This window comes from Pollachius pollachius (genome assembly GCF_949987615.1).
Source record: "Pollachius pollachius genome assembly, chromosome: 3".
Taxonomy (NCBI): Eukaryota; Metazoa; Chordata; class Actinopteri; order Gadiformes; family Gadidae; genus Pollachius; species Pollachius pollachius.
The window spans coordinates 41,360,175-41,387,057 of NC_136936.1; the positions used below are offsets into that span (position 1 = coordinate 41,360,175).

At 41.7% G+C, this 26,883-nt stretch overlaps 1 protein-coding gene across 2 annotated transcripts; it reads right to left on the minus strand.

Annotated features, from left to right (window-relative positions):
• Positions 1 to 2,881: 2,881 nt before the first annotated feature.
• Positions 2,882 to 26,530, minus strand: ikzf2 (IKAROS family zinc finger 2). Of its 2 annotated transcripts, none has more exons than XM_079733225.1 (9): positions 26,292 to 26,530; positions 25,160 to 25,215; positions 23,569 to 23,615; positions 19,436 to 19,552; positions 16,506 to 16,685; positions 14,673 to 14,840; positions 9,195 to 9,332; positions 8,671 to 8,802; positions 2,882 to 7,716 (listed from the first exon to the last, which is right to left on the minus strand). In XM_079733225.1, the coding sequence occupies exons 3-9, from the start codon at positions 23,600 to 23,602 to the stop codon at positions 6,824 to 6,826; spliced, it is 1,662 nt and encodes a 553-aa protein (XP_079589351.1). In that variant the 5' UTR covers positions 23,603 to 23,615; positions 25,160 to 25,215; positions 26,292 to 26,530; the 3' UTR covers positions 2,882 to 6,823. The 2 variants fall into 2 exon arrangements, with proteins under 2 accessions (XP_079589351.1, XP_079589350.1); XM_079733224.1 differs by lacking the exon at positions 26,292 to 26,530 and adding an exon at positions 25,509 to 25,742.
• Between the last annotated feature and the right edge of the window lie 353 nt (positions 26,531 to 26,883).

A 26,883-nucleotide genomic window follows, 5' to 3' on the forward strand; every position in this document is an offset into this window, starting at 1 on the left:
GTCACTGTGGTTATGAGTCGAATAGAGATACATCTTACAGGGGAATGAACAAGCAACAAACTGAAAGGCAGGTAATGGAGGGATTCACGTTTTCAAGATGACAAGAAAGATTTGATGCTTGTAGCTGTTGAAACTTGTGTGTGTGTGTGTGTGTGTGTGTGTGTGTGTGTGTGTGTGTGTTTGTGTGTGTGTGTACGTGTGCGTACATGCGTGCGTGTTTGTGCGTGATGTGTGCATGTGTGTGCATACAGGCATGCACATTGTGTGTTTTTGTGTACATATGATGGAGTGTCTGAGAGAGGAAGAGATTAAAGAAGCAAGAGGGAGTACAAAAGATTGATTTGACATTTACAGGCTTCAACAGGCACCCACCTGTTCACAAACACCGGAGTCAAACTTTGAACACACTCGTGGAGATACAAGAGAAAAACTAAAAACATTTGTTGACATCGTCCTCTAGAATAATTGCTTAAAATATAAGGCTGGCTGAATACTAGTGGTTTAGTTGATCACACTCTAAAACACCGGAATATAATTATGGCCATACATCTTAAAAGGTTTAATTCAATAATGCTTTCGGTTGAACTTTGATATGACCCACTGAATTATAGGGGACTGGGAAATAAGAAAATTATTCAAGGCCGTAAACTGATACTCTATTGGGCAGGCAGTATGTACACAATGCTAAAATATACAGGCTACAACCAACTCAAAGTCATCGACTTAAGGGTATCAAAGGTACTAAAGAAAAGGGACATTGAAATTAATAAAAGCATCAAGGAACTAAAATGAGCATGTATGTTAAATACTGCTGTACTGCTAAACTCAATAGTTAGCAAAGAAAATGTAGCAAAACAAATAGCAACAGACAAGGCTTATTTCTTCTCTCTTTAGCCTCTATTAAGCTACAAATAAACAATGAGTGGGTTGGTGCCCCCTGTGGTTATCTGCCCACTGACGGATCGTGCCCTCACTTACATGAATCGATACTGCCCTATTGACGAAACAAAACTTGTCAGAGTATATGGATGATGCGGTGGGAAATATTAAAAACGAGTAGGTCAGAGTGTTGATGAGGCTACATGGATGTCAGACATATTTTCTTTGGTTAGTCAGAGTAATATAGATTTTTTTTTCATATGTTGATTAGCTATTTTAGGCTTTTCCAGCAGGCAATGGAAAATAAGAATGAGTAAAATCTTTCCTTTTTGTATTTGTACTTATTTACCCTTTTATAGTTCCTAATAATGATGCATGAAACCTCAGACACAGTACACATTTTGTATGTTGTCCAAAGAAAGTTTTTTTTTTACATTTGGTCCAACCCGTCCCTAAAGGATCCTTCAACCATGATTTAGACCTTGGATGAGTTTTCATTGGCCTAGCCAGTTTACGTTATGAAACCTCTCGTAACAAATTAACATGACCTCAATCATTCACCATTGTAACCTACTATTTCCAGCCACCAAGAAGAGTTGCCAGGTATGAGAATGAATGGGCTTTGGAACTGCCGACGACTTGCAGGACTCCCAACACTACTGGCAGAATATATCGCACCTGACAGTGAGACTTGCAGAAGCATTTCTCACCACATTATGGGCAGAATAAATCGTAAAACAAAAAATACTTGGAACAGGGAGCAAAATCTTGTTTTTAGCCTCAACGTCTCTGTCAAAATTCACAGGAAGGGAGGATGTACATTTTTGCCAGCGTAATAGAGATAACACTTCGTATCTGACCTGAGAGAAGACCTGTTGAACAGTGATTGGTTCAACGCAGACCAACAGTTGGCGCTAGCAATAACACGAGGAGATCTGGAGCAGAGCCAGCATTGATAGGTTTAAGTCTCTTAGTGCTGCCTGTGAGTCACAGTAACCAGGATAGGTTACCTCACTCGTAGAACTTGTTTGTTCATTTCAATGCCATTGGATCTGCATACATTTTTTGGAAACCTTAGGCAGTTTCCTACCTTACCTTATTGAATTTGGAGCTACGCAATTTAAAATATAGGTTGTTATTGTGATTAAAGCAAACCACTAGTGTTGCTGATACATTATTATGTCTTCTACGATTGCTAACTGAAGTCTGCTTTACAGCCAGTATACATCTACTTCAATAAACATCTTCAATAAACGTTTTGCAGTTAGCCGAACAAGATATATACCTTGTCCTTGAGGGCTTAAGACACTGCAACTAATTTAAGAAAACACCTTGACAAAGCAGATAAAGAAATCAATTTGACAATGGATGCATAGAATTAGGAAACACGTTTCAAATTCAGACAACACAACACAACACAGACACAATACTTGCTAAAAAAGGCGCTGCAATTACACTAAACGACACTATTTTGGTGTTTCCAGGGACAAAAGTAATAAACACAATTTAATTGCAGCAAATTTCTGTAATGTGTTATGCCTGGATTGTTGAACATGATTTCTTAAATTGCTTTTGTTTTGTCTAGTAGCATGTTTTCTTTATATGCAGTGCGTTCAGCTCTCAGTGCCAACGTATATGATGGCATTGTCATTCAGCAAAACAGGCTTCACTATCCCTATCATCTAATCATAGGGATAGTGTAGAACAGGCCAATTTATATGGGGTCAGGAGTGTTTGTTTAAATAACCAGCAGTATCTTTATAAGAGGACGGAGCAGACCACCATCTTGAATCATGTATAGGTCAAATCGGATCATGACAAGGAACCGTAGGCCGCCAACACAGGTTTTTTCAATCCGTGGTATGAAATTACAATGGGGTTTGCATACAAATTCCTATAGACAATATTGCTTTCGTTTAGATTTTTTGTGTCAAGATTAAAATAATGATTAGAAGGCGTTATAAGATAGAAAATTGCCAAAAAGTAATCAAAACTACTGGAATTACAAAAAGAAAAACTGTATAATTTTATTTTAATGATTTTGACAATGGCATGGTTTACAACATGGTTTTGTTCATACAACCAAAACAATGCATCAGTTTGAATTAAAAGAAACGAAACCGGACACATTTGTAGGACAACACTCTGATCATGTGCAAGAGTTTCATTGTTCAAACTTCATATCCTACACCATAAATAAGGATTCTAGTATGTGAATAGTAGTCGGCTCATTGCCTTTAAAATGTACATTGCATTATTCACAGCCAAGTATCTTCATGACTTTTGAGGGTTGTTGGCAGGACTTAAAATAAAAATTAATCCATTTCTACATCATTCAGACCAGACTAGGTCAAAGAGATTGCAAACAACAAAAAACATTACAACATTCATAATTACACGTTGGAAAAATACGAACAAACTTCCCTTTGCAAATACCTGAGAACCCTCCCATTAGAACAAATTCATCATGAGACATGATCAAACATTCAGAAAACACAATGTCTATGTGTAATAGTAAATATTTGTATAACCAGAATCCGATTTTGTATACCTTTGCCTCCTGGCATTTTTGTCAATTAAAATGACAAAAAAATCCAGAAATGTCACAAAAATATGTATTTTTTCTGAGGAAAATAGGCATTCAACACAAATAGATTAAAAAATGTATATACAATATATAAAATTGGTCCACAAATTGGTATAATAATAATAATGATGTTTTCGTTTCAAGTAAGCTCCTCATCAGATAAAGATTTATTTTGTTCACTTAGCTTCATAAGGTAAAGAGTTGTTACTGTGTATAGCAAATGGTTATTAAATAACTTGTTTATAACTAGCCTCCAACTGGAAATGTTACATGTTCCAGAGAATTGGTCCCCTTAAAATATCTAAATAATAAATGATAATTGATATTCACCTAATCAACAATATATTATGTTTTTCAATAATTAATGAATTTGTCATAACATCTGACCTTCGTCAATAATTCACACTAGGGGTGTAACGATACATGCATTCGTATTGAACCGAATCGGTACAGACATCACGGTTCGGTGCATGGATTTACACGGAGAATACACGGTATACAATTAAATAAAACTGGCGTGCAAATGAATTAATGTAATGCCAAATTTATGTAAGATCCGCGATCTTCAGAGACAACTGAGACGCCTGAAAGGGTGCCAAGCAAGTTCAAGCTACACACGCCGTCCGTTGATTGGTCGACAGAATCGCACTTCCGTGAGCAGGGGGATAAACAAACGCATTATCCGCGAGGTATTTCTGGACAAAGGCAAAAGCTTTGTTTATTGAAGAAAATTTCGCACAAAAGTTTTGCCTTCTTTCTCGGACGTCCTACATGGTTGATCATTGTTTATTGTGCGCGTTCTTCTTTTTCCTTGGATTTATTAGCAGGCCACCATAAGGGTACTGCCGGCGGTGGAAACGCGAGCTGCGCCGAAACGCACCTTCACTACTCCTCCAAACCGCACCGAACCGACCCCACACCCTCACGTGGAAATGCGCCATATGGGTACTGTCGGCGGTGGAAACGCGAGCCGTAACTGAGCTGCGCCGAACCGCACCTTCACTACTCCACCAAGCCTCACCGAACCGACCTGCACCCTCCGGTGGAAATGCGCAAATTCTGTGTACTTTGCACTTTCATAAATAAGAATAAGATGAATTTTCAGTTGTATAACTGATTTTCTTTTTTTTTTTTTTACAAGTTACGGATGGAGTCTGGAGGTGATGTGGGGTGCTTATTGTTGACTATTTACTTCTTAGATTACACAGTTCAGGCTGTTGTAGCTAGCTCAGGGGAGAGACTGTATGACACTAGGTGGTACAACCTGAGACAACAAAAAAGAAATGCCTTCTGCATTTTTGTTTTTTCTTTTCTCTTCATTGTACCGAATTCGTACCGAATCGTGATGTCTGAACCGAGGTATGAGCCGAACCGTGACAACCCTAATTCACACCATAGTCAATCGTATCGTCAATACTCCATTGCTTTCCTCCAAATACCAATCATGTTAAAGAGACTAATAGAAATAAATGGGTAAAATACACGTATTGTAACAAATGCACTTCTTGTAAGTCGCTTTGGATAAAAGCGTCTGCTAAATGCCCTAAATGTAAATGTAAATGTAAAACAAATATGGTCAAGAAGAGTGTATGATATCATGCTAATCATAATGCATTAAAGGAATGCAACCAGCCTGGTTGCGGGGGGCATTAATATAAGCCAATGCCTTATCCATTACAGACGAAAGATGTGCATGAACTGGCCCCTCTTTGAACGAAAGACAGACTAGACAATATGTAAACAAAGCAAACAAATAAGATATCCTAAAACTTTAAACAGCTGCCTTATTTGATCACGTGTTAAAAGGCATCAGACGCGACGCCCGACCTGTTTCAAACTTGACATGATCAACTGTTTGCGAGGTTTGTGGGCCGAAAGCTTACACAGGATACAACATGTGTATCTTCTGCTGATACACACGTTAACCGCATGCTAATTATATAGCGCAAGTGTCTTCTGTTGTTCTCGTTCGCCAGGGACGACAATAGAGCTGGGACTGGGGTCTGCGGAGGGGGGCCGGGTCTGTCTCGGCCTGCGGAGGCCCAATAAGACCCAATGATGGCTTTTCTTTACTCAACCCCACAGCGGCTGTCAGCTGCAGTGGTTGAGCATAAAGTGCAACAATGGAATAGCAGACAAGCCTGCATCCTTGTTGATCGTGGGGACAGAGGTGGTGTGTGTGTGTGTGTGTGTGTGTGTGTGGAGGGGGGTTAAATGTATCCATTTTCCGCTTTTGTTTGTTCCTTCAAGTTCTGGTCCTTGATGTGACATTTAAATACAGTTTTCTGCTAAGTACAAAACCTATGTAAACCTATCCTGAGCCTCCGTGGTGAAGGGCGTAGCATAGTTCAATTTTGGTTTGATCTCCCACAGAACTGAGAGATGGCTAGAGATTGTAAGGTAGCATTTCGGTTTGTAAAAACAACCCGTTTCTTATTCTGAGGTCATATTCCACCATGGGCGATATGGTGGCATTGAAACTGATTTTGAAAAGAAATGAGTCTGTGTGTGCATGCAAGTGTGTGTGTGCGGTGGGTAAATGTTTGTTGTTTGTGCATGTGTCTATGAAACAGGGTGTGTGTGGGCTGTACTGTTGAGCAGGTTCAAACTGAACTTAAAGATGGACGATTGTGCAATGTGCCTCTGCCCTGCCGCAGGCCAAAAGACTAGAGTCGCAGGTTAAATTCCGTACTTCTGGGTTTTGCCCTGTGCCTCTTCTAAGGCACAGGGCAAAAAGCCTAGAAGCACGGGTTCAATTCAGCGGTTTGGGATTCTAACACAGTGATGAATGTGCTTCACAAGGATATCAAGCCTTTGGTTAACTAACTCAAACAGGAATTCGTGAATACAAACGTGTTGTTTGTATTCTTTTTTTGTATCAATGTTTTAATCAGAAGTTGTCAGTATATGAGCAGACCATTCACTTGTGTACCCTTTTCCCTTATGGATCCACATAATGAGGCAGAGAAATCAACTTGATTGAAGTGGATTTGCAGATAACAGATGTTTGACATACATTAGGCTGTTGATGAGCAACTGATGCGAGCCCTGTACGATAATGGCCAAGAGTCAAGTGCAGTAAAAAAAAAAAGGGATAAATATTAAAGTAAGATGTATTTGTGGATCACTTCACAAAGTACTAGTTTAGCTGCTCAGTTAACAGTTCACTCTTTCAGCAAAATCTTATTTGATGTCACCAAATAAAGAAAATAAGTCTTTGGCCCATACCTTCATATATGATAAGTAGCTTAAAACTAGAGTACAGTGATCGTTCTTCACTTGACCTTTGGTGCTCCCATCTGTGGACTCCTGGAGGAGCAGAGTCTTCTTCTTCTTCTTCGCCCTGTTCCTGTGGCCCTACTGCTGGAAGGTGTGCTCACCGCGCACAATGTGGGAGGAGAACTCGTAGCGGTCCTTGCTGCGGTGGCCGCAGATGTTGCACTCCAGCGGGTCCCGGTAGCCGTGGCAACCCATGTGGATGGTGTACATCACGTGGTCCAGGAAGAGCACGTTGCAGTTCTCGCACTGAAATGCCCGGATCTCCCGGCCCTCGCGGCCAAACACTCGCACGTCTTCCCCGCCTGGCGCCGCCCTCTCCGCCGCCCGGCGCAGCTCGGGCGCCCCGCCGCCGGTCCCGCCTCCCACCGTTGCGACCCGTGTGACCTCGTGCGCATGCTCGCCCATGTGCGTCCTCGACGGGCTGCCGTGTGCGCCGGAACTCGAAGGAGGGTTGTTGCCGCCGCCGCCGCCGCCGCCGCTGCTGTTGTTGTTGCCGTGGACACCGGTTCTCTCCTGAGGACTGCTGCGCGCCGAATCCGAGTCCATCCCGCTTCCGTTGCTGGGGGACTTGTCCCGGGCTAGCCGGAGGACCTGCTGGTGCTGGTGCTTGCTGTGCCTGAGGAAGGGTCCCTGGCCGTTGGAGGAGGGGTGCCCTTGGAAGAGAGGGGGCAGCGGGGGCTGGGTGGGGAGCAGCGGCATGGAGTTGCGGCTCACGGGCCTCTCAAGGCGGTGGTGGGGCATGGGCAGCACGTGGTGGTACAGGGGGTTGCCCATGGGCCCAATGTCGGCCATGGAGATGGGGAGCCCCGGGTGTTGGACGATGGGCCGGAGCGAGTCGGTCCCAAGGTAGGAGATGGCGTTGTTGATGACCTGGTCCATCATGTGGGCCTGCATGGCCTCCGCCTCTTTCTCGTACTTCAGCCCGAGCTCGTAAGCCTGCTCGGGGTATGTGAAGCGCATCGACTTCTCACCTATTGTGGGATCAAAAATAAAGCATCAAACCGATGATGTTAAGAAGCCACCTTAGCGTTGGTTTAGATGGCACATGGTAGAAGACTGAAAAAACAAACAATCCAGATGAAGAAAAGATACTCGAAATGCACAATGAGGCAAATCTGTGTGACATTTCAGAGCTTGTTGTTTTTCAAACTTTTTTTTACAATTCAAGACAGTGTTTTCAAGTTTAATGATTCGGAAAGTCCCATCCAGCGAAAAAAAGCTTTGCTTAACCCCTCAACAACAGGGAAGCGGTGAACTGCTCTCTCGATAAGACTAATGTCAAAGTTACAGGTGTACCAAACCACAAGAGTGAAAAAACAAAAAACATTTCCTCGCCTTTTTTGTCATCCGGCTGCAGTCGTGCAAGATCTAATCCCTATATCTAATAATGTCACATGTAAACCCTAATAGGCACGACAACACAAAAACAAATACCCCAAATGCGCGTAGATAGAAACGACCCCACCAGACCAAAATACAAATGTTAACAACTACATGGGAACAAGTGGCTCTAGATGTTAACTATAAAGTGTCACTATTTAAATTTAAGCAGTGTAACATGCATTCACACACATTGCCATCACCACTTTACTACAGCAGTGTAGAATGAAATTGCAGACGTGGAAGAGACTGAAGGGAAACTTGGTTTTAAGTCATTCAGTAACTTTACTTTAAAGTCAGATTGATTTATTTTCCCCAATGAATCGTTTTTTCACCAAATTAATTTAAATAGACAGAAAAAAAATTGTCAATGGACTTGAACGAAAAGATTAAAAAAACATTTTTAAACCAACAGCGACCGCTGCGATGAGCCTAAAGTTTACAAATTTAAGGATACTATACACACACACAAAAACAACATAGCTCCCCAGAGCAAGCGATTCAAGTTGTAGTAGTGAGCGGCTGAAAACCATTAACGCACTCACCCACAAATTTCTGGGGGTTGGTGCTCTTCCGTTTGCCAACAGAGTTCTGGAGTCTCTCGATGACAGGGGGCCGGTCGAAGAGGGCCCTGGAGCCCGGCTCTCCTAGGACCCGGGGCTCTTTAGAGACCTCACCTGGGGGGATGGCAGTGGGCGGATGGGTGGGTGGAGGAGGGAGAGGGGGGGGGGGGGGGGGGGGCAATACAATTTGAAAAGTGGCTAAAATGAACAAAAGTATCAGATTGAGGCGTTAGTGACTGACAACACATGCTAATGTGCAATGCACAACATAGTGAGTTGGTATCATACGAGGAAGCCATATGCCAGTCTTACTTTAATTAAACAACTATTAACAGACATCACTATCGACCGGGATTATAATTTATTAAAAAATATTTAATAGACATAAAAGATGAAAATAAACAACCTAAAACCACAAAGCTATGGAATCGACAAGAAAAAAAATCGAAATGGAGCTCGTCCACCATTTGACCACAACCTATTGCATTTAAACACACAGCAAGTACCTGGGTAAGAGCCAGTGTTGACGGAGCGATCCATGCCAACACTCTGTAGGAAACTGTGGCAACGCTCCTTATGCTCCTCCAGCGAGGTCCGCTGTTTGTAACTCCGCCCACAATAGTTGCACTTGTGCGGTTTGCCGACTGAAATACAAAGCCGACATCAAACGGAGAGAGAGCTGATTAATTCCGATCCGCCGGTGCAAAGAGTGGGCAATGGCCTGAATTCACACCCCCATTCCACGCCACAGTCATCGCTAAAGGTTGCATAGTAGACATGGCCATCTAGTTACTACTATGAAATGAGATCAAGGGCGATGACATCATGGGTGTTCCACTGCTGTTGGTCGGATCCCAGAATGTGTGGGCCACGTTCATTCACATGCACCCCTACGCACGAACACACACACACATGCAGGCACACAGACACACAAACACACAAACACACACACACACACACAAACACACACACACAGGCCTGTGGGTGTGTGTACACACAAGAACACACACATTGAGCATCAGTCTCTGGAACAAACAGCCAACACCTACAGCTGTTAGTTGAGTGTCTCAAGTGAAACCAGACCACTTCAGAACACTAAAAGGTCACAAAGTAAAGAAAGGTTGATACTCGAGAAGCACAGTGGTGAAGGATTGAGGATAGGCCTGCATTTCAAAACCCTGCCTTTAGAATTCTCATGAGAACAAAATTACCCCAGATCTCCCTCGCAACATGCTTGAAGAGACTTCAACGACGTGAAAGCGAGAAAAGAAAGTGGTGCTCATGCTTTCGGGAGCTACTGGCAGGAAAGGAAGCAAAGTTGTCTCGTGCTCAAGAGTCATTTTCTCAAAACCACCACAGTGACATTCTGAGCGCCTCTCAGGACCACACAGCGATGCGCTACAGACTGTACGACGTCGGGCCCTTCGTAGGCGGTCATCCCACTGACGCATAGCCCACCACCAACACCCCTGGGAGGCCTGAGTGGACTCTGGTTCGTGGTGAGAGCTGCACAACCGTTTTTGCACCTTGCAGTTTGGCGACTTGGGAGCAAACATTTGCACGTGTTCCCACGCACACATGACCGACCGCGCGACCACATAGCCTGTATGCCTGCACAAACACACGCACACACACGCATACATACAAGCATGCACACAGACACACACACACACGCACACAGACACACACACACATTAAGAAATACAGCAATGTACAAGTCTGCACAGGAAGCCACAAGCGACTACCATCTGAGGTAAATGGAGGAAATTAGAAATGCAGTGTGTGTGCAAGCATTCCTCATTTCATAACATCAGGATAATCTTTTTATATTGTTCATGACTACCCCAGCTTTCTTTTGAAGACCAATGTAATTATTCAGCACTTAGTCTCAGTGACAGTCTCAAAGAGCTTCGCAGGACAGTTTTCATGACAATCTAACACCTAACCCACTATTGCCCACATGGCAATAGTGTAAATAAAATGCGACCCACACTCAATGAGGTGAATACAGTGCATGTCATTTTGTGTATTCCTTCAGCCCCCGTTTTTTCCTCTTTCCCCATGGAGGTGTGAAGCTAGAAATACAAATGTAGGGGCCATCGCCCAACTTACTAGCAGTATGAACACACAACGACGTAGGCTGAGATGGTTTCACTGTTTCTACAATGTGGTTAGCTGCTGCGTTTTGCATGGCTGTTACAGTACAACTTTCCATCATGTTTAGCATGGTTACTGATAGTACATTGCCATTGGGATAACTGTTATGACACCACCAGCGCAGGTATCAGTTTCATGCCGCAATACTAAAGCTGTCCTCACAAATGTTTGTGGGAAACTGATGCAACCGCATGGTTAAGGTAAGACTAGTATGTGGATAGAGATGGCAAGTTTAAACTGCATGCAGTGAAACTTACACGCAACATACACCAAAACACCAGCAGAAAGTGATGGAAAACTTTAATATTGGATATTTCTAATTCAACAGATATTTAAAACGGATAGTTCCGGTCCTTGATTGTGAATGTCTGGAAGCCATTGTCAAATACTCACACACATCACACCTCATATAAACACACACCTCTGACCGCATAAATAATTAATTTGCAGTATAAATGCGGCACACACAGACACACACACACACATACACACACACACACACACACACACATACACACACACACACCCACACACACACACACACACATACACATACACATACACACACACACACACACACACACACACACACACACATTACCTAAGCCTTCACTGTATGCAGATATTAGATGACAGTCTAGGAATTACTTTCGGTAGCTATTCTTAATCATGTAGATGAACAGTGCTGCTGACTCTGCTGGTCTGCATTTGACTAATGTAAGTGGGAGCCAGTGTCTGTCTCGCCACTACGCGATGAGTAATCCTTTCACCGCAGACAGTCCTGTCTAAAGCACTATTGTCCTGGTAGCCAGTGTCGGTGGACTGGTCCCCTGTCATTTTACACAGGTGTATACCTGGGGAAATGGTTTGAGAAACACTCATAAGCAACGTGTATGTGACGACCATGATGGACGATTGTAATTTGGTTGTTTATCACTCACTTTGCTTATTTAAACCAGTGGACCCTTTAACTTATGTATGTTGTTTGTCTCTCGCTTGAGCTCACTGTAACTTTGTACCAAGTTAGCACAATTCAGAATAGAAGAATAAAGTTCTTTTAATTGAATATGATAATAATAATAATACTAAATTCTGACATTTAAATTTACGGCATTAAGAAGACGCTTTCAGCCAAAGCAACTTACAATTAGTGCATTTGTCAGAATACTAGTAATGCTAATAATACTACTACAACTACTACTACTACTACTACTACTACTACTACTACTACTACTACTACTATTAATAATAATAATAATAATAATAATAATAATAATAATAATAATAATAATAATAATAATAATAATAATAATAATAATAATAATAATAATAATATAGGGAATAATAATATAATAATACCAGGGAAAGCGAGCAACAAAGTTTTCTTTCGCAACATTGTGATGAACAACGTCCCGGATGATATGACTACTAGGATCTCAGTAAGGGTTCTAATCGATGTGGAGCAGATGTAACACCAAGCCTGCCTTCCCACGGGGCAGGGACACACATAACAGCCAAGTACAAGAACCTGGCCCACAAGGAAAAAAATGACATTTTTTGGGCAGGAAGGATGTAATCGTCTAACCCAGATCTCAAAGGTTACCAGTGAGCAGGGGGTGCCCATCTCGCTGGGGTGATCGGGGGATGATGTGAGAGGAAACAGCAGCAGCCACACTCACCACACACACCCACTTTTTTTTGCCTGTGGTCCGTGCTGCAGACAACTATTTATCTAATCTGTAAGACAAAGTGTCTTGGGATCACACGTTGGAACAAAGCGATATGCTCGCAAGGTAATTTATGTTTGGAGTCTGATACAGTGGGGCAAAAAAGTATTTAGTCAGCCACCAATTGTGCAAGTTCTCCCACTTAAAAAGATGAGAGAGGCCTGTAATTTTCATCATAGGTATACCTCAGCTATGAGAGACAAAATGAAAAAAAAAATCTAGAAAATCACATTGTCTGATTTTTAAAGAATTTATTTGCAAATTATGGTGGAAAATAAGTATTTGGTCACCTACAAACCAGCAAGATTTCTGGCTGTCACAGACCTCTAACTTCTTCTTTAAGAGGCTCCTCTGTCCTCCACTCGATACCTGTATTAATGGCACCTGTTTGAACTCCTTATCAGTATAAAAGACACCTGTCCACAACCTCAAACAGTCACACTCCAAACTCCACTATGGCCAAGACCAAAGAGCTGTCAAAGGACACCAGAAACACAATTGTAGACCTGAACCAGGCTGGGAAGTCTGAATCTGCAATAGGTAAGCAGCTTGGTGTGAAGAAATCAACTGTGGGAGCAATTATTAGGAAATGGAATACATAAGAGACCACTGATAATCTCCCTCGATCTGGGGCTCCACGCAAGATCTCACCCTGTGGGTTCAAAATGATCACAAGAACGGTGAACAAAAATCCCAGAACCACACGGGGGGACCTAGTGAATGACCTCCAGAGAGCTGGGACCAAAGTAACAAAGGCTACCATCACTAACACACTACGCCGCCAGGGACTCAAATCCTGCAGTGCCAGACGTGTCCCCCTGCTAAAGCCAGTACATGTCCGGGCCCGTTTGAAGTTTGCTAGAGAGCATTTGGATGATCCAGAACAGGATTGGGAGAATGTCATATGGTCAGATGAAACCAAAATATAACTTTTTGGTAAAAACTCAACTCGTCGTGTTTGGAGGAGAAAGAATGCTGAGTTGCATCCAAAGAACACCATACCTAAATGGTACTGAAGATGAAACGTGGCTGGGTCTTTCAGCATGACAATGACCCCAAACACAGCGCCCGGGCAACGAAGGAGTGGCTTCGTAAGAAGCATTTCAAGGTCCTGGAGTGGCCTAGCCAGTCTCCAGATCTCAACCCCATAGAAAATCTTTGGAGGGAGTTGAAAGTCCGTGTTGCCCAGCGAAGGCCCAAAAACATCACTGCTCTAGAGGAGATCTGCATGGAGGAATGGGCCAAAATACCAGCAGCAGTTGTGTGAAAACCTTGTACAGACTTACAGAAAACGTTTGACCTCTGTCATTGCCAAAAAAGGGCATGTAACAAAGTATTGAGATGACCTTTTGTTATTGACCAAATACTTATTTTCCACCATAATTTGCAAATAAATTCTTTAAAAATCAGACAATGTGATTTTCTAGATTTTTTTTTTTTCATTTTGTCTCTCATAGCTGAGGTATACCTATGACGAAAATTACAGGCCTCTCTCATCTTTTTAAGTGGGAGAACTTGCACAATTGGTGGCTGACTAAATACTTTTTTGCCCCACTGTATATTTAGTAATTACACGGCTTTGTTTAATATTCGATTCTGATTGGTTGATAGCTGCAATGATTTGCAGACCTATTTCCAACCGTAGACTCTAACGGATACAAGCGGATACAATAAAATATTTATTTTTCAATACCTATTTTTCAAATTATTTATTTCTTTAGTAAGTTTAAATAGTTCAGAAAGGTAGTTTAGGAGAGAGTGATGCGTGAATTAATCTATGATAGGTCTAATAAAGGAAAACATTGAAGGGAAGAAAAAACTTTTCACTAATGTATTTTTTACCTGTCTGTGTGGCCTTCTTATTATATTATATATCAGAGAAATGTATTCGCCAATGAACATGAGACATGTACAATATAAATAAAGGACATTATTATTTCTTGAGTGGGGTTGGCCTACTCAGCAGTAGCCTCGGGTTTTGAACCGGTGGGAGGCCGGCCTAATTCAGACTAATATATAAGATGATTTTGAGATAAATGGCCCCAAAAAGATAAAAACGGTGTGTGTTGTGATTTCGGGGGCATAATCAGTGAGATTCACCTGCGTGTGTTCGCAGGTGGCCGGTGAGGGCGTCGCGACGGCGGCAGGCGTAGCTGCAGAAGGGGCACTTGAAGGGCTTCTCGCCTGTGTGGAGCTTGATGTGGCGCAGCAGGTTACCCTTCTGGGTGAAGGACACGCCACACTGACTGCACTGGAAGGGCCTGTCCCCTGCAGGGAATGGGGGGGGGGGGGGGACAAGGGCCCAACAATCGGTCAAAGGTAATTTAGGTCAAGTCCGTTGGATTTGTGTTTAGACCTTGATCACAGTTGTAGTCTCAAAGGGCTTCGAGGGCCACGTTTTACAGTACAACACCCCGAATGGCATCGAGGAGAGCAGGGGGAAAACGCCACTATATATCAAGGAAATAACCTTGAGAAGGAACACAGAAGAGGGATCCCTGGGATTGTGATTGGTGCCAAAATGGGCAGAAATAATGTGGCATGAAAGGTGAACCATAGGTTATGTAAGACTGCTGTTGGATAGTTGTTTGAAGGAGGATATAAGAATTGAGTTCAATCATGAATGTGAACTAGTTTGACCGATTCAATTAGAGAGTATTTTCTAAGACGTTGCTGATTGTTCACTGAGCTGGAACATTTTGTTCAAATGAAGGTCAGAATTGTTATTGATATGGATGTTGAACCGCAATGTGATATCATATAGTCCTCAGTTTGGAATTTCAGTGAAAGTTCCGGAACATGGACACCTTTGACGTGGCCATCTCATGTCACTGGACTCATAAATTAGCTCTACCATTTAACACACAAAGATCTTGATTATAATAATTCTTATTTAGATTTTGTTTTTCAATCCATTCCCTACATGGTCACTTCTGTATCCAGGGAACTGTTTTGTTTTGTTTTAAGAAAAAAACACTGCTTTTGTCCAACTGTTGTATCGTTACAACGCGATCTTCCTCCACTAGAAAACAAGAAATACGACGCCAGCTAACGCCAGACAACTGGAACAGTCTCGGTTGAGGTGGAGTCAGGGAACAGGTTACGGGGGATTCCTGGAAGGTTTTTTTTTGGCTTTTTCCCTGGATAATCATTGCACTCCACACCGACTGCGAAAATAGATTCATAATTTTCCAGGGATTCAATTATAAAGTCGATTCCTTGTAGCAACTAAGTATCGTATAAGAAAGTGTGTGTCACAGCAGTAAGTACAGGACAGCAGTAGAAACTAAGGAAGAGAAAGAATTACATAAGAACACAAGAATCCAAAATATACTTAAATACATACATATATAACTCGATTTTTTCAAAATACATTTATTTTTTACCATGTAAATATTGATATTTCTTCTTTAGAGGGCTAATGATTACCAAATATTTTTTTGTTTTGTTTGAATCATGGTTATATGTCTTATATGATCTTCGACATAGTAATCTTTGCCATTTTTGCACCGGTACTGTGAAATAAGATTGTTATTCAGAGAAATAATAAGTAAAAGTAAATATAGCCAGTCTCCGTAAACCAACTCCACGTTGTCAACATTCCAACGTGATCCGAACAGAGGTAGCGTTCTTTTCGTGACGTAAAAGGCATGTCATGACCAAGGGACACTGGCGGCGAAGTGTGTGTGGGTGTGTGGAGCTCCAACTGGCCAGCGGTTTATGTTGAATCTTGTTTCCGAAAAAGGGTTATAAACAACGATGGTCCTCCAAAAGTATCACAAAAATGCTGTCGGTCGTAACCATAGGGATAACACGCCCTCTCCTTCCGATAACTCCTGGCCCAAAACACTCATGTTTTTATCTCATATTCTCCTAATTCCAGCTGTTCACTAAGACTCTAAACATAGTATAGTACTAATCAGAATCCCATACCATTAAGTAGCTGATCAGCAGTCCTATCCGATCCTTCCTCTAGGATGTTAGGGCTGGCCGTCGTGACCTCCTCTGGTCCTGTTTCTCTGTCTTCTGTTGGAACCGCCCCCTCCGGATCCGGGCTTCTCTGACCGTCTCCATCTACCATCTCCTCCTCCTGCTCCTGTTTTATTGCAGGATCTGTAGGAGACGGAAAAATGGAAAACGAATCCTGATGGGTGAGTGGGATTAAGTATTGGATAGAAGGTGGGTCTACCACCACCACAAAAAAGGTCTTTGTGGTGTGACCATAGACATCTCGATTCCCAATAAAAAATCGGGCTACCAATAGCGCTGTTGATCCTGGTGCAATTGTATGGATTGTCCCTGTTGCTCTACATATTACACCTCCAACGACTGTGTCAATATATCCCAAAAAAACATTAATAATAAATAACGCTATTCATGTTATTTTCCGTTTTAAAATTGTGGGCTAAACAAAAAGCAGTAGCAGTAGCAGGGAAAGAATGAAATAGCAGCACTGACAGTGGGAAAGACAGCAATAGCAGTACTGACATAAGGAAAGAAAGCAATAGCAGTGCTGACTGTAGAAAGTAAACCAATACTAATATCAATATTGGTAGCAATGGTAATAGCATATTATTTAGAGATGCAACTGGTCCAGAATAGCCCATGAACTCGCCAAAACCAAGAACAAAGGATGCACCAACACCATGCAAACACACATACACACACGCAAACACACACGCAAACACAGATTCACACATACATGCAAACACACATACAGACACGCAAACACACATTCACACACACACACACACACACACACACACACACACACACACACACACACACATGCAGGGGACAAGTAGCATGGAGAGGGAGAGACTAGTGATCGGCCGATTATTTTTTCGGTATCGGCCGATTAATTTTTTTTTTTTCTTCGGCCTGATTTACAGACAGTTCAAAAAATGTTCATTTTATTTAAATTGAGATACTGCAACATTTGTTATTATCATTGTGTCGTTTTTATGATGTCAATTGAGGGAGGCTTAGCCTGGAAATCCAGACCCACATCTAGAAAGCTGTAGGGTCTGGAAACGAGTAAAGATAAGCATGCATTTGAAAATATCACTGGATAACACACATTGGATAACACTACAACCAATCAGAAGAATACAAGGGGTGACGTATCCAGACCACTGGAGCTAACCAATAGATAAGACTCTTGCAGTATCCGGTCGGTAAAACAGCAACGCTTTTGGCCCGCCTATATTGATACATCGATGTGATTGATTAATGTTCTGGGCCAGGGGAGGCCCAGAATATACACGAGTATATTGTTCTTTCCCGCTGAGCAAATTCAAATTGTGATCTCGCGAGAACTCTGGATTTCCAGGGTAGTATCGGCTCCAAATATCGGCTCAAGAAAATCGGTATCGGCGTATCGGTTATCGGCTAAGGCTGATGAAAAAAAATCGGTATCGGTATCGGCCCTAAAAAATCCATGTCGGTCGATCCCTAGGAGAGACACGCGTAAAGGCACAGAAGGACTGAAGGCCAGACATTCAGAGCGACAGACAATGGGAGGGAGAGAAACAGGCTGGTCAGGTTCCTAGTGGTGAGTCCTTTGAGGTGGGGAGTGTCGCTGCACGGGTGACAGGTGATTGTGGCCCTGTGGGTTCCCCCCCCCGGAGTGTGGTAAGGATAGGAGACCGGCTGGATGAGTGGTGGTGAGGGAGGAGCCATAGAAAAAGAAAGGAGAGAACAGGTATGTGTGTGCGTGTACGGGTGGCGACAGGAGTGCGTCCGGCACATGAGGTGTGTACAGGATTTGTGTAAATTAAGCGCCGGGAAAGTATTCTCGATGAAGAAATCATATCGAAAGCACACACACCTATCCTTTGTGGTGGACACAAACACAACACACAGCGTATATTACAAGTGGTAGAGACGCTTCAGAGCTTTTCCATCATAGTTGACTATCATTAAGAACTGTAAACACATGGTTAATTTGAGGTGAAGCCTCTTAGCACTTTGGTGGTGATCCCAAGCTGGTTACCTCTCGGCTGGAGAGGCGGGGATTCTTGCACCTTAGGCCTCCGTCCCTGACGGTTGTAGAAACTTAATTCTGTTCAAAAACGGTGGTTCTGTTACTTTAAAAAATATATCCTGACTCTCCCACAGATGACACAGAACGACTATTTCTTCATCAAAGCTCATCTTTTTCTGTGCGTCTCTGTGGCAGGGTTGGGTGGTGGGGGAGTTGCACTAAAAGGACCTCTCCTGATAACGACACAGCAATAGCAATTGAGCCGTCTTTGAAAGCTGTCTCCTGGCAACACGGGAGCGGATCTGATTGTCCTTGCGCTTCCTTTTTTTCCCCCCCTTTACATCTCTTTCTCCTCCTAGAGTGATACCATTCGGAGCATGGTCAGACCGGGCTGAACCGAATGGTTGCCACAACACTGAAAACCACCGGCCTCACTCGATACACATATGTGCTCATGTTCAGTACAACTTTACCAAGGGAGGACAAACAGACGACATATATACGCTTCGATAATAAGTGCCCATGTCATGGACAAAGTGCTTGAAAGGCAGGGTGCATAACAATCATAGAAAACAGTTTTTAGTTTTTTCTCCGAAATAAATGTCAAACTATCAGTTGTTATAGATATTTACATTCATATGTGTGTGTGCGCGTGTGCATGCATGTGTGTGCGTTATGAATCACTGTGTCTTAAAGTATGTGGCTCTGTAGCGGTATGTGAATGAATGCATATGTACATATACATTACATGTATACAGTGTGTGTGTCCATCTAAGTGTATCCATGTGACTACGTCTACACACCGGTCCTGATTGGAGTGTCTGTCTGCATATCCCTTCACATTCAAATCAAAAAGGTGCTTGTATCGAGTGCTTACCCCTGGGGGACTTAGGACCCTGGGGTGTTTCCTTTCCGTTGGGTGTGCTGCTGCTGCTCGACGACAGGTCCACCAGCATTCTCGAGTTCTCCTTCCTGGGAGAGCACTGGCCGTTACCTGGGAGACAGATGGCAGCGGCACAGAGAGCACCGGGAACACAGATCGTCAACACATTGCACTACACTGGGCGCCACAAACACATAGAAAACATACAAAGTATCTCTCTCTTTCTTTCTTTCTTTCTTTCTTTCTTTCTTTCTTTCTTTCTTTCTTTCTTTCTTTCTTTCTTTCTTTCTTTCTCCATACCTAGTTTCCTTCCATATCCTTTATTCTCTCTTCACACACATATGCATACACACACACACACACACACACACACACACACACACACACACACACACACACACACACACACACACACACACACACACACTTTTCTTTTACAATTCAAACTCCCTTCTGCAGGTCACCCTCTCCCTCTGGAGCAGACCCGAGCAGTCCCATGACGGACAGGTCGGATAGCTCCGATAGGGAGGTCATGGTCGCTGGTCAAGCAGCTCTCAGATAGTCAACTACGCCACGGGATCCCTACAAAGTCCCTCACCCCCAGGATCAGATTGCCACCTCCTCCTCCTCCTCCTCCAGTGAATAGCCAGCTAAAAGGCGGTGGAAAGCATACGTCCAGCCTTACATGCGTCTACTCTAAAGGGCTCGACAAACCCAATCCCGTTATCCCGTTACACACCCCTCAACGGGGTCAACGGAACAATACGGAGGAGACGGTGGAACGCGCTTCTCACCTCCCAGGCCAAGGTGTTGGATCCCTTAGGAACCAAATAACTGTGTATTTAGTTCCTTAAGGATGCAGCATTGTGGCTAAATTCATTGAAATAATTTAGACTTACAAAGGAGAATGTATACATAGCAGCATTAAATCTACAATTATTTATTGATATACGTGGTCACAATTCTTTTTTTTTTGGCAACAAATTAGAAACGTTGCGCTCCAGAACTGCACAAGGTAGATAAAAATCATATAAGGATTGTCTGGCCTACGTTCCAATGTTCCCCTTTAATGTGACAGCTTCTTCTTTAGAAACTGTTCCCCTGCTCTGCTGAGTGATGCATGCTGGGAGACGTGGTCCATGAAAGAATCCCGTGGCCCTTGCGGTTCGGGTTACACGTTGTCGGAGGTTAGAGGAAAATCTCAGGTGACCGAATGCCGATCAGTTGGCAGTGCTGTCCGGTACACAGGACTGTCCCAGATTTGTCATGAGGGATTTTCCATTACTGTAGAGTGCAAATTGACAGCAGCACCACCAGTTGAGATGGTTGTTCTATCACACCTTAAGATGGTCTATTTCCTGCTTTACCCTTAATATACGTTTTAAGACCGCAATGGGAATAGTTGATAAAACACAAGTTTATGTAGTTTTATCACTACACGAGTGTGCTTACAATTTCAAAAACATACTGATCCATCATAAGAAAACACTTTAATAGAATGAGTTTATTGTGTATTTGTTGAGTATAAATTCAAGCATTTGTGTAGATGGAGATTTGGAGCTTACCGGCATGTGGGTTACAAAACGTTTCAGTTAATTGATTGCTTCTGATGATAATGACATAATTAGGGTGTCATGTTTACTCATTTAGAAATGCAGGTTTATTGCTCTAACATAATTGAGCTAATTATTAATGATACATTATTGATAGCAATAGATGGCTGAATAAAGTCGGAGTGCATGTTAAATTGGCAGTCCCACACATTCTGGTAATTGGTAGACCTACTGGAGTTACAATGTCAAGCGTTTGTCCCTCTATGTTAAGAATAACTAAATAAATACATAAATAAACACAGTATAACCTTAAGTCCATGAAAGGCTAGAAAATGAGACAACACACACACACACACACCCACGTATCCAATCAATGAGTAGCCTATCAGTATACAGTTCAATTGTTTCATGTGTGTGGTGGGCGTAGGGCATGAAGACGGAAAAATAGCTTAGTCTGAATGCATAGAAGCACACTAACACATATTTGCATTAATTTGTGAAAACACACAGGAAAGCGCACACACACATACAAATACTATACAGAAGGCATGTAGTTTGTTGACTCCCGTTTGTGTAGAGATTAGAGCTCAATGTGTGACTGTTTGTGATTGTGTGATTGTTTCCCTTTGTGTGTGTGAGGGGTCCAGGACAGGTTATGGTTTTATGGATCTGCACAGTCCTGGATCTGGTTTTTCCTGTCCAACTCACTCGCTGCCTTAAGTCACACCAAAACAACTAACTAAGACACATCCATGTAAGCAAACAAACTTGCACACACGAACGCACGCTCAAAAGCACGGGCACACACACACACAAAGTTTTATCCTTGTTGCACCCAGAAGGTTTTCAGGAACACATAATGGACATTAACCAGTTAGAGATGTTTAATCATTTATGTTTGGGGCTGGATATCTGTGTCAATTGCTGTGTGTGTGTGTGTGTGTGTGTGTGTGTGTGTGTGTGTGTGTGTGTGTGTGTGTGTGTGTGTGTGTGTGTGTGTGTGTGACCAGTGGTGAGAAGGAAATTACTAGCACCAAGCACTGAGTACGTACATTTCTGAAACTGTGACTCATTTAGTTGATCTAAGGAAAACGACTACAATATGCCTTTGTTAATGCAATAGTTAAATTTATAAGCCTAATTAATGATGAATGATTATGACAAAAAATAATATTTTGCTGCTGTGTGAAAGCATTATAAAATGATACTAAGCTAATTTCAGACTTACTTTTGGTAAAAGTAATACAGCATTAACGGAATACCTTTATAACTTTTTAAAATAAAATTATCTTCATTAATTGAAAACTATTTTCACTGATTCATAATTGTCGATAATGCAATGATGGCAGTGCTACATAAAACTTATCAGAAGGTACTAAAATGAACAAGTAAAAACCTTTTTGTAACATGCTTATTTTCATTGCATCCTAAGATGGGCTCCTCTCAGAGAGAATGACCCTCCCGAAGCATTTGTTTTCTTAACTATGACATAAAACTCATCGCAGTATTGGACATTCAGAAGACCGGGAACAATCAACCAGCATTTATGCAAAACTATGTCATTTATAACACTACCTCTACCTATCATGTGCAGAGTTAGCACAGGAGAGGTAGCGACTGACGTTCAACACAATAGTGACCAAAACCTAACAACTATGAAGCAAGTAGCCACCATGTCAGCTAACAGCGAAATACCTTTCATTTGTCACACTATTAAAAAAGGAAATGGGTTTCAGCTCTACAAAACTTTAGTCAGAACGTCACGTCCTCTCATTTTATTGTACCGCTATTGGTCGCTACAGACCAATTTCAAACGGAGGGCATGTCTCCCTTAGTCGATTTAGTCGTGGTGGAAGTTAACACACCCAGGGAAAGTTACAAACAGTGGCTGTAGGTGATGCAGGCGAGATGCAAAGAGGGTAACAGACAAAAACACAGAGACAACTGCTCGTAAAGGAAATCAGCAGAAGGGCAGAGCGCTAGACAGCATGCAGATCCAGCAGTGCTTTTTCATCATACAGCAGGCCGCTAACGCAGCGGGCGCTACAACTATAGCTCAATAGGAGCCGGCCCTGGGGGGGGGAAATCCCTTCAACTGTTTTTTTACTTCTTGTGCATTCGAATAGGCATGTATGTATTTGGATCGCCATCATCGGATCAATAAAGAGAATATATTCAAGAGAATAATGTTATCATTGTTATTGCTGAACCCCTGTCCGGTCTTGTCTAGTTCTGTTTCTATGTTTATAAATGTACATTTAGGGTTATTCTTGTACATGAAAATAGTACTTTTTCCCCACGACATACTGTACATGCATTCATACATACATACATGCATTCATACATACATACATACATACATACATACAAACATACAAACATACATACATACATACATACATACATATACATACATACATACATACCTACATACATACATACATACATACATACATACATGTTTTGTTTTTTTGGATAATGGATTTAAAAAAAGATGTGCATGCACTATTTTGATATTTTCAGCATAGAGGAAGCAAAGATGTGGCATAAGATATTAAAGATAACAGGGCTTACTTGCACTGTAAGCAACAGGGACCTCTGGTTCCATTGCTATTGAAGCGCTGCAGAGATAAAACATGAATAAAAAAATACAATTAATAAATATAGAACGGTCACACAGATAGCACCCAATGGCCCTTCTCACCCTTGAGAGAGGGAGAAGAATACATTTTTTAATAAAGCTTTTCTGAACTTGAACTTTGAAGAACTAATTTGCGCTAAGTTAACAGAGTTGTGCATAAATAGCAAGTAGGGAACTTACTTCTGCTCACTATGAGTCTGCCTCGTGTATGAAATGGGCTGCATAAATAAATTTGTCTTGCCTTTTTACTTTAGTTTATGTTATTGTAAAAGCGTACTCTTCACTGTTCTCTCTTATATGTAACGATACCTTTTAATGCCTATATGTATGTATTAATATGTATTTTTATTTTTATTTAAATAAACATCACAAGGATGAGCGTTGGAATGTTGAAGTTATGTTTGCACTTTGTAGGTATAATACTTTCAAGAAAAGATAACATTAGAAATGAGTGATACTTATGATTATTAATGATAGTCATGGTTATGAGGAACACCGAACTGCTGTTGATTGGTTTTTACACCAGTGGTTTGATATATTAGAGAAGTGACAACTATGTTCTATTTTAATTACTTTTACTTGTAAACCCATATTTCCATTTCCATTTTATAGCATCCCTTTCTTTTAAAGCAGGCCAAATTCTGTTTATGAGAATCTTAACGATTATGTATAAATAAAATACGTTCCGTTCAAGAGGTCAGATATAATATGTAACAATTGAGGTGGTGTGGCTTTCAATAATTAGGCTGACATTTAACAATATATTGATATGCATGGATTGCTATCAGTCATCTTTTAAGAATGTGACACTACAGCACAAAATAAATATAAAGCCCATGTGACCATTTTATGATAAAATCAAATAAAGAAAAATAAATAATAGAGATAGATGATAGCCCATTAAGGAGCCAATTATCTCTTCTTTAAATGCTACTATCATCTTTTCCAATATTTTGGATAAGCATATATAACCACTATACAAAAATTCATAGCCATTATTACATTGAACGTTTCAAAGGTGCTTCACAGGCCCACTTTCAAATGGCATTTGATGCCTCCTCATACTGAGCTGTCAATTTAACCAAGCATGCAAGTGTAATGTGAGAGCAAAATAAAAGAAAGAAAACAAATATAATATAAGATATATATTAGCACTGTATAATGTTTTAGTGCATTAAAACACTTTGGGATCAATGCAATTTTCATTAATCTAAATATCAATGAAAAACCAAATCTCATACACAAGTATAGATTAAGTTGTGTTGAGACACATTTTGCAAGCACTACAGCAATAATCTATTGACAGTGTGTTGTATGATTTGTATACATATACATACATCCTTATATACATCCTTATATATATATGTGAATCTCGTATATATATATATATATATATATATATATATATATATATATATATATACACACATATATAGATAGAGATATGTATACAGATAGATAGATATATTGTGAACTTAAAACGAAACAGGCAGACAGGCAGACAGAAAGTAAAACATAAAATACCTTTATGAGTTTCTCCCCGAGGACGTGGTTACTGATATTCAAGCACAGCCCCCTTCCTTAAAAAAATCAGAGTAGACCTTTAAAAATATATATATATATAGAAATATATATATATATATATATATAAAAAAATATATATATATATATATATATATAATAGAAATATAGATATTTCAACTAAAAACTCGAATACTGTAAAAATATGAAGAAATTTGTTGATTATCTAGGCCGGAGGAAGTAAAAACCCATGCTCAACAATACCACCAAAACGTCTGTCACTTAAGGTCTAGGAAGAGGTAGGCTCTCGAACCTCATAAAAGTTACTACAGGCCTCTCTCTGCTTTGTTACCTCCTTCGCGTACCCGCCAACCGATCCAAGCACAGAACCCTACAACCTCTAATCCAAAGTGTTGGTTTTAATCTCAGCGTTTCATATTGTTGATTGTTAAAAGAGCAGGCCTTCGAATCTCGTCTTTAGTTTCTCGTCTACAAGGTATACTCAACAGGCAAGGAAAAGAAAATACTAAAAAGGAATCGTCAAAAGAAAGAGGGATGGATCAAACTGGATCCACCGGTTCCTAAGGAATTAGCCTCAGCGGAGGTAGGGAGCTGCCAGGGCAATTTTGACAACTGAAGCATTGGGAAACCGGTGGGTAGGCAGGTTTGAAGGTAGGTTAAGTAAACGATTCAACGTGGCTAAATTAGCCGTCACGTCTGGAGCCCTGACACTGGGGGGGGGGGGGGGGGGGGGGAAGCATCAGTAGTTCATCGTTGAGTTATTGAAACACTCACACACGTGGTTACATCTGCAGCGTTAATGGCTTATTTTTGTTAAAAACAGCAACACAATAAGCTGACCGGTGCCGCAGACGGTCAACAGGTTTTCCGATCACTGCAGTCCAAACTGCATGACCGGCCACTCTGCCATGAATCGGCGTGAGAAGCACCTGTCTTCCTCGCTGAAGACATGCTCCCACCGCCCGTCTTTTAAAAGTCAGCTGATGACCGATGGCTTACCTCACCGATTAGACCGTATAGGCTACATCAGCAGCGACTAGGCGATCATTTATTTTATGCATTTAGCGACACATTTTTGCGTGTATGCACATGATGCATCCCTTCAGTTATTTACCTTCAGACGGAGGAGTTTATAGAAATCCATCAGCTAAGATTTCTTGGCGAACTTGCTGTTGACTGAACACACACGTCTGGTCTGGAGCAGGCTAGACTTATTATATTACAACACGCCAGACCTCAGGGCTGGAGTTGTTTCCACAGCAGCGGCAGCAGCAGCAACAGTTGGTCAATCCGTCACCGGTTACTTCCTCCATCTTCGAAGCAGCGCCAAGAGCAGGGCAGACAAGACCAGCCACCCCGAGTTTCTATTCTGGGAACTTGTCTGACAAGAGAAGCAGATCTGTGTGGACTAGACAAGCCGCCGCACATCAGCCCTCTGCTCGACACATCGATTAGGTTACAGTGTAGACTCATGAGCGCGGATTAAAAACTGCACGGAGGGTTTGGAAACGTGCACGAATTAATCTTTGGAGTTAAGGAGATGTCGCAACCCTACTTTGTTTAATTCGACCAAAAATTCAACCGATTGAGTGTTGGATAAAATAGCCATCATCATATATATGGAAATTTTGAGGGACAAATAAGAAACGTGTTGTATTGAGTAGGCCTATGTAATACAGTGAGTAGGTCTACGTTATAATCAATAT